This window comes from Hoplias malabaricus, chromosome 12 (assembly GCF_029633855.1).
Source record: "Hoplias malabaricus isolate fHopMal1 chromosome 12, fHopMal1.hap1, whole genome shotgun sequence".
NCBI classification, from domain to species: Eukaryota; Metazoa; Chordata; class Actinopteri; order Characiformes; family Erythrinidae; genus Hoplias; species Hoplias malabaricus.
In genome coordinates, this window is record NC_089811.1 from 14,301,241 (window position 1) to 14,317,328 (window position 16,088).

The window sequence follows — 16,088 nt, forward strand, 5'->3', positions numbered from 1 at the left end:
TAGGTTCACCAACATCTGTAACATTATTACACTATATGGAGTATCTACCAAGTGCCCTAAATGTTGATGTTAATGCAAATGTAAGCATCAGTATGCGCTAGTTCAGAACTAGTAGACGTGAGACTAACACAAGCTTCAACAATTCGCAACAATTTCTGCAACTTGAAAGCATTTTCACACCTGTTAATGAAGTATGTATTTAAGGGTATGTTCACACTTGGCAGGTTTGGTTCAATTAAAAGTATCCCCTTGTGAAATTCATGTTAACGTACTTGTTTTGAACAAGTTTGAATGCCATTCAGACCCTTAAGCACAGAAGCAAGACCCAGGAGGAAAGTCTTCTCAGTCTGCTTTCGAGTAAAGTGGAGTCAAGTGGTCTTTGCTGTCATCCCTCGGTATGTAATGTGCTCATTGGAACAAAACGTCCTATGCTACAACATGCAATAGTAGCACTATATATATAGTAGTTGGTGTCCTGGTGGCACTACAGATCGCTCAGCACAGTTGCAGGGTCCATGGGTTTGGGGTTTAATATTTGTTTCTTTCTTGCAGGCTATGGACGCACTTTGTCCCTTTTTAACATTACCCCAGACCCTCCCACTCCCTGAAATGTAGCCCTTGATGTCACAAAACATTACCTCTAACAGCAACTGCAGCTTTGGTAAGCACAAGAGAAGTGGCAGTAACTTAAAAAAAATTACTCAGAGCTCATCAATGTTTACATGTCACAGTTAAGTCCCTTCTCGGCTAGCTTCCAACCATGAGTGAACAGGTTCTAAAAAACGATATGGTTCCAGGTACCAGGTACAAAATTTGCCTAATGGAAAAGCAAACAAAGCAGAGCAGAGACAAGTAGAGTAGTGCAAGCAGTGGAAAAGTGCCGTTACTGCCATAGATGTGCTTACCTGGGCAGGGAATGGAACTCTTTATAAAGACACAGTGGTATAAAACACTATGCTACACCAACAAACTCATGTTTACAATGATGATCCAGTTGATTCTTAGCCCATTCTTTTTAAGCATTAATTGAAGTATCAACCACAAGCATCTTTGTGGTAATTGAAGAGAAAGTTAGTTTTATATCTACAATATGGTGATGTGATAATCTGCTTTTCTTCCTGTTACTGGGTCCTTTTACTTTGCATTATTATAAATATAATAGCATTACATAATAATAATAATAATAATAATAAGAAGAAGAACGGATATTATTAATTTACATATAATAATAGGAGTAATTAAGCTTTAACACGCTATGTCCATGTCCACTTCGGAATCACCAACTTTCAATCATCTAAACAAAAACTCACATGTATTTTTGGATACATATTATCCCCAAAATGCAAATTCAATTGATGCACATTCTTTTGCAGCAATTATTTCCAAAACGAATAAAGTGATGGATAAATTCATCTCACTTGCCTTTTCAAACTACTTAATTTTTAGTTTATTTGCTGTTGAATGAATAAGACTACGCAATAATTACCGTAAAATGATAAAAATCTGGGAGACTGAATTTTGAATTACAATTATATGTCACACAAAAATGGCGTTAAAACTTTTGTACACCTATAATTATAAATCTTTTACATATATAAGCCATTAGCCTCATTGTTAGCTGCTAAATAACTTTTCATAAACATATAATACATTTCCATGGAGCTGATGAACATTCATCTGGTAAATATAAAAATGTCAGCATGCAATTTATGAAGGGATCTCTTTTGACAGATAAGTAATGGGCCCAAGTAAAATTATTTGTCACAAATTGCCTTTCGAATACACCCCTCATTTGTATTTCAAATACAGTCTGCATTCCCATTTCCGCCTCAGATTTTCACAGCAAACCGTAGCTGGGTTTCCCTTCATATAAGTGCACTTTCAAATAAACCATCGGCACGTCCTCTCAGTAGCGCCAGCTCTAGCTCTTAGAATCAGAGCCGAAAAGCTCTAGCCAGCTGAGTAGCTCATATCCCTCTCTCTATTTTCCCATCTGCCGTTGATATGTAAGCTATTTACTCTGCTAGCGTTAGCGTTAGTGCGCCACCGCAGCCACTCTGCGATCACGATGAATAATGCTCTGATTAAAGAAACGGGCCGACTCTTATTGAGTATTTTTTTTCTCCTGGACGGCACAGGGCAGTTAACCATTAGCTCAGTGGTGCATAGCCACAGAGAAGAGGGGGCAGTTCATTTTCACCATTGGAAATCGAGGTTAAGATAAAAGTGCTGCACTAAACACACTCCACCTCTCGCTAAAGCACTTCTACCCAACATGGGGGCCTGGGAATGACTTTCAAATGCTGTTAAGGGCTTTTTCTTTGGGCAGAGGCCTTCGAATAAGACAATTTGATGTCAGTAAATATGTACCTACCAGCCATAATATTATGATCCCTTCCTTGCCTCTACACTCACTGTCCATTCTCTCAGCTCCACTGACCATATAGGTGCACTCTGTAGTTCTACAAATACAGACAGTAGTCTCATTTGTTGCTCTGCATACTTTGTTTGCCCCCTTTTACCTTGTTCTTCAATGGTCAGGACCTCAGAAGCATCAGAGAGCAGGTATGATGACATGGTGGTGGTATGTTAATGTGTGTTGAGCTGGTATGAGTGGATCAAGCACAGTAGTGCTGCTAGATTTTTCAAATGCCCCAGTGTCACTGCTGGACTGAGAATAGAACACCAACCAAAAATATCCAGTCAACAACGTCCTGTGTCCACTGATGAAGAACTAGAAGATGACAAATACAAAGGTGCTACTGTCTCTGAATTTATATCTACAAGGTGGACCAATGCGTGGACACAGTGTTTAAAAACTCCAGCAGCACTGCTGTGTCTGATCCACGCCATCAGTGTACACATCAGTAGCACTGCAGCACTGAGAATGATCCACCACCCAAAACACCAAAGTGGTCCTGATCATTGAAGAAGAGGGTGAAAAGAGGCAATCAAAGTATGCAGAAAAATAGGTGGACAATGGGGGCAGAAACAAGATGGTGTTCATAATATTACGATACAAGACTGAAAATCAATTTTAAGCAGCTAGCGATAAAAGGAACTTCAATTTCAGTTGGAATTGTAGTTGTTAGAAAATCTGAAATCAACAAAAAACAGTAGTAAACGTGTCCATTCCTTTGGCATTTGTCCTGGTCCTGTATGTTGTCCATTAGTTAATAGGAACTGTAGTAGAATTAGCTGCAGTATATTATTACTGACCAATTACTTTATTCTCAGCAGAATGATGCGATCACAAACCTCAGCATGGTCGAAATATTGTGTGATCAGAACAAACCACACAGTAATCACAAAGCATCACTAAGGCCTTCAAAAGAGGAGATATGTTGCACTGTTTCAGATGCTGGACGTTTAATTACAGCTGGTCCGGCTGTGTGCCGCATGCTGACCGTGGCCAGCTGCTTCGGAGCCTTCAGCTCTCAAGCTTTGATGTCAGGGGAAAGGAAGGGGAAAGTGCAGAGTCACCTCATCCTCTCTTTTATTTTTTGTTCTCAGCGCAAACGGCAGAGATATGGGAGCTGGTGGAGGTCTCGGAAGGCTCTCCGACTTAATCAGCCTCTTGTCATTGTCCTGTTCCAACCGAGCAAAAATCTGCAGAGCTGTCTCTCACTGGCCACGTCCCACAGTGGAGCACTCTTTGATAGCTTCCACTTCATGTTCATTTTAAAAAGTCTCTTTTTTCTGTTAAGCCCAGGGAATAGAAACTCTTTGGCTTCAACTTGCTTACCCCTGACATTGTGTGTCTTTTTTGAGGTATACTTGTTGGTGTTGTTGTTGTCCTTTAGGTAACAAGGTAAAGGCTTTCTAATTCCTAATATACGTATAAAAGCAAGGACTATAGAACCAGGCATGTCACAATAATTATATTATCAGCTTATCATACAATATATGAACATTCCTTTAATATTTTTTGCTGACCTCAATATCGGCCATTGTCTTTACTGCCATGTTTGTTTTCATATATATGAATATCACCGGTTTTTTAGCCGCTCACTCTGTTGTTTTCTCTGGTCTCTGTATTCTGTAGCCGTTATGTCACTTTGTTTAAAAGCAGTGATTTTATAAACAGTTTATTTATGATATTTAGCATTTGTTATATTCCGATTCCAGTGTCTGAATATTCTAACTAACTAAAGGGGTATAAAGGCAATATTTTTCACTTATATCAATTATATCAATGACATAAAACCTAACAGCAACATCCAGGAAGTTAGAAATGCAGTGTTTTCATGTTTGTGTAATGCTAACTCTAATAGAGTATTTTTTCTTTGGGTACATAACAGAAACTTTGAGTGTATGCCGAGAAAGAGCACCACCAATGGATGGGAGCTCCATTAGTGAGAGTTCTTTTTGGCAGCTGATTTTGATTTACTTTTAGTCTTAGAATGGGCATTAGATTTTAGTCTTATTATATCTGACAAAAACTGAAATCATTTTAGTGTAGTTTTTGTCCATTAAATAAAAAAAAGGTCTAGCCTTTAGTCAAGTATTCTTAAAGGTTTTACTAATTTAGAGGTAATATTTATTACAAATTTTCATAAACCGCAGTTTAAATGTATGTTACATTTAAAAACGCATTGTCATCCAAAATTATGAAAGGAATATGACGACATTATTGTTCAATATGTTGTGCATTTATTTAATATTTACAAAGCAAAACCGAAACTGAGTCGACTACAAGAGTTTCATCTTTATGAATCATGGCCAACTGTTGATATGAGTGACTCACAGATGTTCGGGTGGGACAGTATTTGGGAGTTGGCTCCTCTCTTACAATGTAGTGAAGAGGAGTCGACTCCCAAAGAATCATTTCTTCAAGCGTCATTGTCAAATTACAAACAAACTGAGCATTTTCCTGTTTTTATTTCCTTGTGATTTTCTTTTTTTTTTTTTTTAATCCAGAATCTGAATCTGTCATTCATCAGTATTTCACTTCATTGTTTAGGTTACATTCTTTGACAAAAAATGTCACAGTCCTTGCCTTCAAATTAATATTTTTATTCATACTTTACCTAGTTTTCACTGCTTAATTGATTCTGAATAACAATGCTTAGTGAACATACAAAAAGTCACATTTGACAACATTTTTGTAGGTATGATGTTTAGTTGTATATTTACATTTTAGACATGAGGTGAAGGTGTTGCTGAATGATTCATTTTTGATCACGAGCCATTCCAACTCATCCCATAGAAGTTATATTTGGTTCCATCACTCCAGTGCACTGATTGGTGGCTTTATACTTATGTCTGCTTTTGAGCATGTTGCTCACTGTTGAACATCCTATTCCATTTCTTTGCTTTTCTAAAGACATAGCACTACTAGGATGTCTTTTTCCACAATGGGTAGCTGAATTCACTATTTATTGTGTGTATATAGTGATGGTTTTAACAAACAGTGAGGGACCAACTTTGAAAAACAGTGAGAAGAATGTATTCTCTATGATAAGGTGCGTGAATATTGGAGAAAGCGTGGAAAATTCCCACTGCAAGGCTTGTCGTGTTTCTTTCCTTCTGTGAAATAAATAACCAAGCAAGCCTCAGGTGTTTGCTGCAGAGGGAGGTTAATAACTTCCTCCCCTGCCTCTCCTTCTTTTTGCCTCTTTCTTTATCCATTTCTACCCTTCTCTCCCTCACCCTGAGCTATCTTTATACCAGGTCAGAAGGCATCCTTTAGCAGTAGAACCTGAGGAATCCTTTGATTGATTCTCTTGGCACATTCCCACCTGTGAAACAGCAGCAGGTCTCGCCAAACAGATGTTTGAGGAATAGCATGTGTGAAATGGAGGTAGCATGTAAAGCAAGAGATGCCAGAAACTTCATGTCCTTGGGGCCAAAGGGTACAGTTTGTGGTGGGCTGAAAGCCAGCTATGGTAATTTGTTAGGCTTTATCCTACATTGTATATATTTTTTCATGTTTTTATATAGGGAGTACACATAGTACATGTCCAAACATTTATTGACAATGAGTAATTTCAATGTCCAATGTGCACCCAGTGTACCCATGAGTTGCAGTTATTTTTGCATAGGTGCCATAATGGGTTTCAGAGCACAGAAATAATATAAACAGGTAGGAATGATGCTTATGTTTATCTCACATACAGCTCCTCTACTTGCATCGGAGAGACATTCACAGTACTCAGAATCACATAAGCCCAGTGCCTCTTTGCGTCAGGGACTTAAGGGATTGCACTTTGTTGCATAATAAAGAGAATATACCATTATATTCTGTTAGCCACATTAGCATTATTCTTAGGATCTTATGGAAAGCTTTGCAGTCCAATGCATTTCTCCACATACAAGATCCAGTAATACAAGCTGTTGAAAAAATCTTTGGTCATTTGGTATTTTCAGGCTCTTGGGAATAGCTGTGTCCTTTAATGTTCATGAAATGTTACATGAAAGGTATATGTCTCATTTTTGGGAATACAGTATATTAACGAGGGTTCTAAATTACTCTTAAGCGCTGAGAAGGAGGATCTACATCTGCAACTACATAAATGATTGTGTTCCTACTAGTGAAATATCAGTGACATTTTGTGACAAGTGCTTTGCAGCTGTTTGTGTGTTTGGTAAAATCAGTCACACCTGGTCTTGGTTCTTTTTCCAGTGCTAGTTGATCAAAAAAATGCATGTGAGGGGATGGGTTGTGTTTTATCATTCATCTGGGCTGTTTCTTTATATTCAATGCATGGATGTGCTCACATACACATACAGCCTCAATTGCACAGACTCACACATGCACAGACACACACATTATCTGTTGATTAGTGAATTAATGCTTTCAAACCCTAACAAACCATATGCACTGTTAATTTAATGTTTTCATACACATTTATAGTCTCATATTTCACACAGAGATGCACACATAGGTACACCATATGTATGTCAAATTTATAAAATACAGTATATGCTTTCAAACATACATGTGATGAGTGAGTCATGGGACATAACACACGGAATGGCACATCCAGAGACTCTTCCAGTGGTTGAACGCTTTAACCCAAGACGCATTTACATGCTGCAATTGAAAAAGGGTCACCTCATGCCACAAAGCTAAATAGGTGAAAGCTGAACACCACAAGCTTGATAGCATCATGCTCTGTAATGATGATAGCTTTACAGCTTGTGAGTCATAATCTAAAAAAGGTTAGATGGTGGTTAGGTGGTTAGAAAACAAGTGTGGGTTGATTTCCGATGTCTCAGAAAAAACCCTGTGCTCCCTTCTTTTTATTCTAGGTAACACAGTGTGATCAGGGTGTCAGAGCAACTAGATGGAATTAGCATTAAATAAATTGGTGTGAATATTAAAATGAGAAATCCTGTGATTATACATGTATTTAAATTCATATTTACATTGTCTTTTGTTTGAAATTAAATGTAAATGTAATGTAAATGTAAATTGTTGAATTAAATGTAAATATTTACTGAGCGGCACAGTGGCGCAGCAGGTAGTGTCGCAGTCACACAGCTCCAGGGACCTGGAGATTGTGGGTTCGAGTTACGCGCCGGGTGACTGTCAGTGAGGACTTTGGTGTGTTCTCCCCGTGTCCGCATGTGTTTCCTCCGGGTGCTCCGGTTTCCTCCCACAGTCCAAAAACACACTTTGGTAGATGGATTGGCAACCCAAAACTGTCCATAGGTTGGAGTGTGTGAGTGTTTGTCACCCTGCAAAGGACTGGCTCCCCCTCCAGAGTGTGTTCCCACCTTGCGCCCAATGATTCTGTGTAGGCTCTAAACAAATGTCACAAAGCCTTACAATAGTAGCAGCATGCAAAATTATGATAAAATAAAAGAAACTCTAAAATTTTAAACGTATGCGGACCCAATCAAGAGTCATGTCATGGTTATGTTCACAATAAATTCCCTTTCCATTGAAGGAACGATAAAGAATATAAGGAACACTGGAATTTAAATGAACCTATGTGGTGAAACAATACTATTAATACCTGACCTGAGTAAATACAGGTTATTTTAATTTATCTTACTAATAGTGTGTAATTTTGTAATTATATTTTAATTGAAAATCCCAATGAGAGTGAAGGTTCAAGCCCTGATATTGATCTTTTCTTTTAAGGCTCTCCATGATAATGGAGCATTGTAATGAATTCAGCCCTTGGCTGTCCACACTCTGTGTATGTTTATGATATTCCACAGTGTTTGTGTGATTCTTATTCAGAATGTAATGTTCCTGTAAGTCGTCATTTCTGTCCTTTCTCTTCACATCTCCCGCTGTTATTCAGCAGATTATTCAGCAGCCTGAAGTCAGTGTTATATGGAATCACGCCTGTGAAACTCAGCACTCACAACTACAAATTACTGACTGATAACTGGGCAGCACGGTGGCGCAGCAGGTAGTGTCTGGATCCTGGGGTTGTGGGTTCAAGCCCTACTCCAGGTGACTGTCTATGAGGAGTTTGGTTTGTTCTCCCCGCGTCCGTATGGGTTTCTTCCGGGTGCTCCAGGTCCTCCCGCGGTCCAAAAACACATGTTGATGAGTGTATCGGCAACTCTGAATATTGTCCATAGGTGTGAGTGTGTGTACCTAGCTACTGGCATGCATCGCGTTGCAGTGCTGGTCCCAAAGCCTGGATAAAAAGAGAGGATTGCATCAGGAAAGGCATCCGGTGTAAAAACTGTGCCAGATCGATGGTGCGGATCACATTAGCTTTTCATTGGTCATTTTGATATTAGTTGCTATGAACAGGCAGAGATTAATGCTGACATTTAACACGTAAAAAAGTGAAAATATACATGATTTTAATCGGATAGCAATGGAATCTTAAAAGTATGCTTTAAAAAATCCCAAAATTGGAAAGCCTCTACAAATACAGCAAAAAGTTTTTTCTACCTGAACAAGGTGTAAAATTATAATACATCTAAAGATAAAATGCAAGAAAAACAACAATAGAAAAGGGTTTTCCATTCAAACAATGTTGTTTCAAGATGTAAGACCTTGATGTAAGATGTTTCATACCTTCTGCATTTGCAACACACAGTGTGCCACAGCGAAATGCTGAATCTAAAGCTGGTCTGACTATAGCGATTGTGAGTTCTTTCTATCTTGCTTGTATTGATGCCAACCCTGACCATGAGAGCCTACCTTATCTAAAGCATTTTGCATAAATGTAGTTGAGAGAGACAATTTTTTTTCTTTTTTTAGATGACATCCTGGCTCTTTTAGATAGCAACTGTCAGCTATCAACAACCTGGAACTAACATAACTCACAGCCATACGCTAAACCAAAGTAACCACTTTAACTCCCTGGGAGACCATAGCTGCAGCCTAGCATTTCTGCTGTGATGATATCCCAATCACCACACAACCACTACGCAACACCCTAGCAATACTGGGGAACTGCTTACACTTTGCATTCACTCATTGTTTTCAAGGAATACATTTTGCTTCTTATTTTTAGCAAATGATGAGGACTTATTTTTCCGCAGTCACTAATGATCCCTTTTTCTGTTTCAGAGCCTGGCTCGGGATCTGGGGATGAAGGTACAGATGATGAGAGACACACACACACACACACACAAACTATCACCCAGCTATTGTGTGTTAAATATATGCTTTCACCTGCATAGGGTCTTTGTCTTTAATTTTCTGCTTCCCTTTATTTCTCCATCTCACTTTTTCTATTATTGATCACCCCAAAACATATTCAAATCACTCACTCACTCACACACACACACAGTTCTGCTTTATAAGAGCATGTATTGCGTCTCTAAGGAGAGTGGGCACTAATGAGCAGATTTGAATGCACCCTTCCTGAAAAACACAATTTGTAAGAGGCTCAATATAAACAGTATTTAAAGGACATTTAAAAGAATACAATGCTATATTTCCCTTACAATTACAGCTTCAAAGTCATTGTGATGCTTCGCTGAGCTGTAATAAGGAGAACATATGCACTGTAAGACCATTTCAAACCACCTACCCCAATCCTAACCCTTCCCTTTAAACCCTCTCTCACTTTTAACATGTCCACAATGAAATGATTTGTGGGCACCCCAGGAAGAAGAGACATCCCCGAAATGTGAGGGTGTAAACAGGTCTTGGTCCCCACAATGTAATATATTGCTACATACATATGTACACCCCAATGTGCACATATGTATACACACACACACAAGTACAGTGAATCCTATCACTTTCTTTGGAAACCCTCCCACCCCGAATGAATTTCAATTATATCCTGCTCATTCATTGTTGAGAAAAAAGGGATTATCTCAAACACACACACACACATGCACCATGTATGACGAGTTAGTGACAGAATATCTAACATCACTCCACATGGATATGAGGTTCATCTGAAATATGTCACTGTCAGCCTCTCTCTCTCTCTCTCTCTCTCTCTCTCTCTCTCTCTCAAGCTTCAGCAACAAGACGCAAGAAAATATTAACATTCATTTTTTTTCTCTACATGAATAATATTTTGCGTGCTTTATTCTCATTTTCATTCATTTATCAATCAAAAGAGAGTCTTGTCTTCTGTTTATTTCTGAGAATGGCTAAACCCTTTGATATAAAAGAAAAGAGGGAGTTTGTTTGAGGATTTGAAGGTGGTAAACAAACACAAGTGACCTCTCGGTAACATTGGCACTGATCAAATGAATAGATCTGGACTATGGTGGTATAATGATATTCCTAGTTTCTATTTGATATTGTAGCACGTTAAATTGAGCTGTGTCACTTTACTAGCTAAAACTGCAGTGGAGAAGTCGAGCCATTCACTTACAACAGAACTAACTAAGACAGGAGTTAGTTTTCAGTATTTTTACACAAAGAGCTGAAACATGAAGGGATGAGGATAATGAAGGGTGGATGAATATGCAGAGAGGAGGAATACAGACAGACAATGAACAGGAGGAGTGATAAGACTGAAAGAGTTCAACGTCAAAAAAAGTGGAGATTAGAACGAGCAAGCAGTGCAAAGGAATAGAATAAATTAGAAGGAATGAGAAAAAGAGAAATGACAAGAGAGGTAGGAGAAAGAGAGAAAACAAGGAATCGGAGAGAATGAGAGAGAGAGAGAGAGAGCAGGGTGGACTGAGTACAAAAGAAGGAAAGATGGAGGAAGACATAATGAGAAAACAGAGAATGAATGAGTGAGAATGAAATATAAAAGAATAAAAAAGAAATAATAAGAAAGAAAGGAGGAAAAAATGGAAAAGAAAAAGAATGAACAGGGTATTAGAGAGAGAGAGAGAGAAACAAGGAACATTATATAAGAAGAAACTGTAAGAGAAAGGGAAAATAGAGAGATAAAAGAAAGAGAGCAAATAAGAACAATTAAGAGAGAAAAACAATGAAAGAGAAGGGATGAATGAAAGAAAGAGGGAATCTCCTCAAGATGGAGGAAGATAGAATCAGATAAAATAGAGTAAACATGAGTGAGAGATGCCCAGTGAGTGAGAGAAAAAGGATAAACAAAGAAGCAAAAATCACAGACAAAAGAGAAAACAAATGAGAAAGCTGAGAGGTAACTAAAGAGATGGAATTAGGGAAAAAAATAAGTGAAGGAAAGAATGAGAGAGAGAGAGAGAGAGAGAGAGAGAGAGAGAGAGAAAGGAAGAGAGCAAGAGAGAGCAATGAAGACAGAATGAGAAAAAATGAGAGTGAAATAATATATGAGATAAATGAATGAGAAAACTGGAGAAAATTGAGAGAGGTGAAGAAAGAAAGAATGAATGAAGAGATGGTGACAAGGAGGGAGATGGACGAGAGAGATATAGAAAGATAAGAGAAAGAGAATGAGGTGACAAGAGAAGGGACTGGTCAGGCATGTAGAGAGAGAGGCGGGTTAGGTAAAGCACAGCAGCTTCGTGGTGTGATAAAAATCAAATGTATTTTAATGGTGGGAGATAAATCATAAGGGACCATTCACAGCCACAGAAGCCTTAAAACTCTCTGTCTCTCTCTCCCTCTCTCTCTTTTACACACACGCATTTAAGGGCTGTCTCTATGGATAACAAGTTTACAATTATTTTGGCAAAGAAAGGACAAAAATAGATCAAACAAAAAATAGATGATTACAAAGCATGTGTATTCTCTCTAAGAAACGAGAAACAATAGATAAAATAGATAAACAACAAATATTTTCAGACACCTCTTCTTATGCAACATCATCATTCAATCACCATAAAAAGCATTTCCAATAGAAAGAACTAGAAAGCAATTAGACTCAAGTCTGTAGGTCACCATACCCAAAGCCAAGGGTTGCCTAGGTGATTATAAATTAGGGGTGAAAAGATAAAACAATGGGAATCAGTAAATCAGTTCAGTGTTCTAAGATACAACTGCATAATAGGACTCTTAATGAGCCTAGATTAAATTGAAATCAAAAATGAAAATTTAAATTACACATCCAGCCGTGATAAATAGATTCATTCATCAATCTCTTAATATTCACTCATATTCAGACCTGTACATAATAAAACACAGCCAATCCAGCTACCAAAATGTGTTTTTGGATTCTGGGAGGAAACCCATGCAGACACCAGGAGAACACTGCATACTCATCACAGATGTTGACATGAGGTCTTAATTCAATTTAAAATAAATGCACATTCAAAATTACGTCAACAGGAATTGAAGGGTATTCTTTTTTTTTTTTTAATCCTAATGAATTTGTTTACCAAAATTGACCACAACCAATTAATACCTTAATACCTCGATTAGAGCTTAATTAGAGCTTAATACCTCTATGTTTAAGGGAGGAGCTGCTTTGTAGTGTTAATTTTCTATTTTAATTATTTTTTTAATTTTCTATTGTTAATTTTCTATTGTTAATTTTTTTTAACTTTAGTGTCCAATCGAAAACGTGCCTTAAATGTTTACTGGGCAAATTAGGAGTTTGAAATTCAAAAACCACCAAAACTATTCAGGTATAATAATAATAACAATAGGTTTCCTCTCACCAGTTTGAAATGCTGGCATTTTAAGTTTTTTGTTGTGCTTATATTTTTTAAGCCATAGACATTATTAATAAATGTAATTCCATTGAGCTGATCTTTTTGATTACATTGATTTATTTTACATTTAAATATTCATCATTTATAGCTTCAGTCTTAAGAAGGAACAATGCATTTAATCGTGATTAATTTCATAAAATTGTGTGATTAATTAATTAATAATAATAAAATAAATAATAATGTGTCTATCCAAAAAGCCATTGGTTACAACAGTAAAATATTTTATTTCAGAAGAAAAAAAGCAAAGACACCTTGAACATACATGGGTTTCCTTATGGTGAACTTGGAGAATTTTAACATTTTAACATAACATGAGGTAAGATAAGATAACACTTTATTGATCTCAAAGGAAATGGCTGGCCAGTACTGTACATAGTGCACAAGATAATGTAGGCATTATAAAATCAAAGGTTTAATGCCAAATAATCATCTTGATTCTCTGAGAAGGAACAGTTTAATCAAGTAATCAAGAGAAATGGAGCAATGGTCTCTATCCAAACACAATCATGCCCCCACATGCAGTCATTCTGTGGACGTCTGCGCCCTTATGACAAAGCCTGACAATTGCAGTCTTTAGAAACATGCAATTTTAGCGGCTAATCATTGCTCTCAATGTTGTATAAGTGTTAAAGGTGCATTCCGATCACTTTGACATGGAAAAAGCTGTATATTTATACTTTTTCATAGCATTTTAAATAGGAATTATGTCGAAAACAATATAATCAATTGAATCAAAATGGAACATGGTACAATTACAATTAAGGAACTTTGTTCTTCAAAGTAATGGAGCACTATTCACTTCCTTTGTGCTGAGTTGGAATGCTGTTTGTGATCCAGAACTAATCTTCCATCATCGGTAATGTTCTCGTGGCTATATGCCATCAAATCAAAAGTGTTCCAATAATAACTATAAAAAGCCTTCCCAGAAGAGTAGAAGTTTTTTAATTTCAGGAGAATGTGAATATTTGGGATTTTTATGCTCACAAATATTTATGTGAGCTTATTAAGCAAATTTAAAATAAAAATTAATTATAAAAGCGTGGCTGGTATGGTCAACAATGACCTCTAATGAAGGTCTAGAACACAAACTCTGCTTCAACAGATGGGAATGTCCTCATGACTATTTTTCTACACAGGTGAGGATATTTAATATTTCGTTTCACAGTTTGTGGAGAAAAAAATAAAAACTAAAAACATCCAACTCTTGACATTTCTAAAAGTTCAAGATAAGGTCAGAATCCACATTTCTCTGTTGTTTGGAAATAGAAGATTATATTTGCCAAGAACTTTAGCATTCAAATAGCTGTGGGCAAAACAGCAGACATGAAATGCAAAGCTTTAGATATTTATATGTTTATTTATATGCAACCTCTATTCCAGCACTGGTTTTACTGTCCTTTGTTCGAATAGCCTGACCACAGACAGCACGGCAGGAACCTGAGTGTTGTGCTATCTTGCCGCGGTAGATATACGGCACTCTACACAAGCATTAAAGATGTTTAAACACTCACAGTTAGGGGAGAGGTAGATTTATTTTACTGTTGTGACCAATGGCTTGTTGGATAGACCATAAACCAAATGTAATCAACATTAGAATGGCACAATATATTTTAAACCAGTGCCACAAACTGTTCAAAGGAACTGCTTGGACCAATATGACCAGGTTTCCCACTTTATATTTGGTGTCACAAAATCTTTTTTCTTGCATTGGAGCAATGAAAGACACAGGTAGTGAAAGGTGATGGACAACAAAGGGACAATTACCTATATCTGATTTTTCACCAGAACCTGTAAACCTCATCTGCACTTGTGCTGAACCTCATTTAAACAAAGCAGGTCATTCTGAACAGGGCTGAATAGACAGGGCGAACAGTGCTGTTTTTTTATCCTTGTGGTATTTTGGGCAAATATTTTTGTTGTTGTTGTTGTTTTGTTTTTATTTATTACACATATTCCAAACCTAAAGCTAAATTTTGGTCATATATTACACTGCACCTTTAAGGCGACAGTAATTATGCTGTGTCTTCTAGACATACACATTCTCCCTTCTACCTTAAATAGGATCCTTATTATACTGTCCATTCAGAACTATATGGTATTCTTTGGAATGGCAAGTGTATGAGGGTGAAGTATAGGTTCATATTCAAAATGTCTGTTCCACCTTAAACGGTGTAGCATGTGTGCTCATTCATATGGAAGCTTCATTCCATAAACCTTTTAAGCGTAGCGAGAACTCGGACATCCTTGATCAAGAACCGGCCTTGGTGTGGAGGACCGAAACTATGAAAGTGAACAATTTCTAATGAGTTTCTTCATTATACTGAGTGCTATCTCTCTCTCCGTCTCCGTCTGTCTCTCTTTCTCATTAAACCACTGTTTGCTGGGTTTTAATTACCATCCAGAACTTTAAAGATGCCGTACCTGAAGAACCTCAAGAGGTGCGGTAACCTCATTATCTCAGGGTAGAAAGCAGCCGTTTGGATTTCTGCCTTCTGCTTTTTTCACTCCTCATTACTCCTTCCTTTCCCCTCTTTCCTGGCTCTCCTCCTCCATGCGCATGTCCATTAAATAATAGACCAACAAGTATTATTTGTTGCATTATTGTAAACAGTGACATGGTCTAATTGCAGTGATTAATCGTGGTAGCCCCCAGGACTGGCCCACTATAGATTCAATAAAGTCACTTCATTAATCCTAATTACCACACTGCGCACTGCATTTACTGTACAGCCAGGGATCCATATCGCACACCAATTATGTATTTAATGTTGTTAGATTTTCTATAATCGATACAGGGTAGAGGAGCCTACCACTGAGGGAGAGACTCCTGGAAAGCCATTTGTTTTGGGGGGCTTTGCTATATTTAGACAATATTGTGGTCCCTTTTTTTCCCTCTTCCCTTTTTGTTTAGCTGGACTTCAGTTAAAGTAACAGTAGGTAGTATCTTTAAATTAAAAAATCCAGCTACAAAAGCATCGTGATGCTTCACCAACCTGTAATAATTGAAAAAAATTAAAAGAAATGAGGATGTTGCTCTATTTCTGCTCCATAGGTGGGTAATATTGACTTAATTTTGCTCTTTTAGATGTATT

At 37.5% G+C, this 16,088-nt stretch overlaps 1 protein-coding gene across 2 annotated transcripts in view; it reads left to right on the top strand.

Annotated features, from left to right (window-relative positions):
- Nucleotides 1-16,088, top strand: part of tmeff2a (transmembrane protein with EGF-like and two follistatin-like domains 2a) — a 162,453-nt gene that overhangs the window by 80,944 nt on the left and 65,421 nt on the right. For both annotated transcript variants that reach the window (XM_066640950.1, XM_066640949.1), the window contains exon 4: nt 9,491-9,517. In XM_066640950.1, the coding sequence (XP_066497047.1) occupies nt 9,491-9,517 (27 nt within the window). The remainder of the gene's footprint in view (nt 1-9,490; nt 9,518-16,088) is intronic.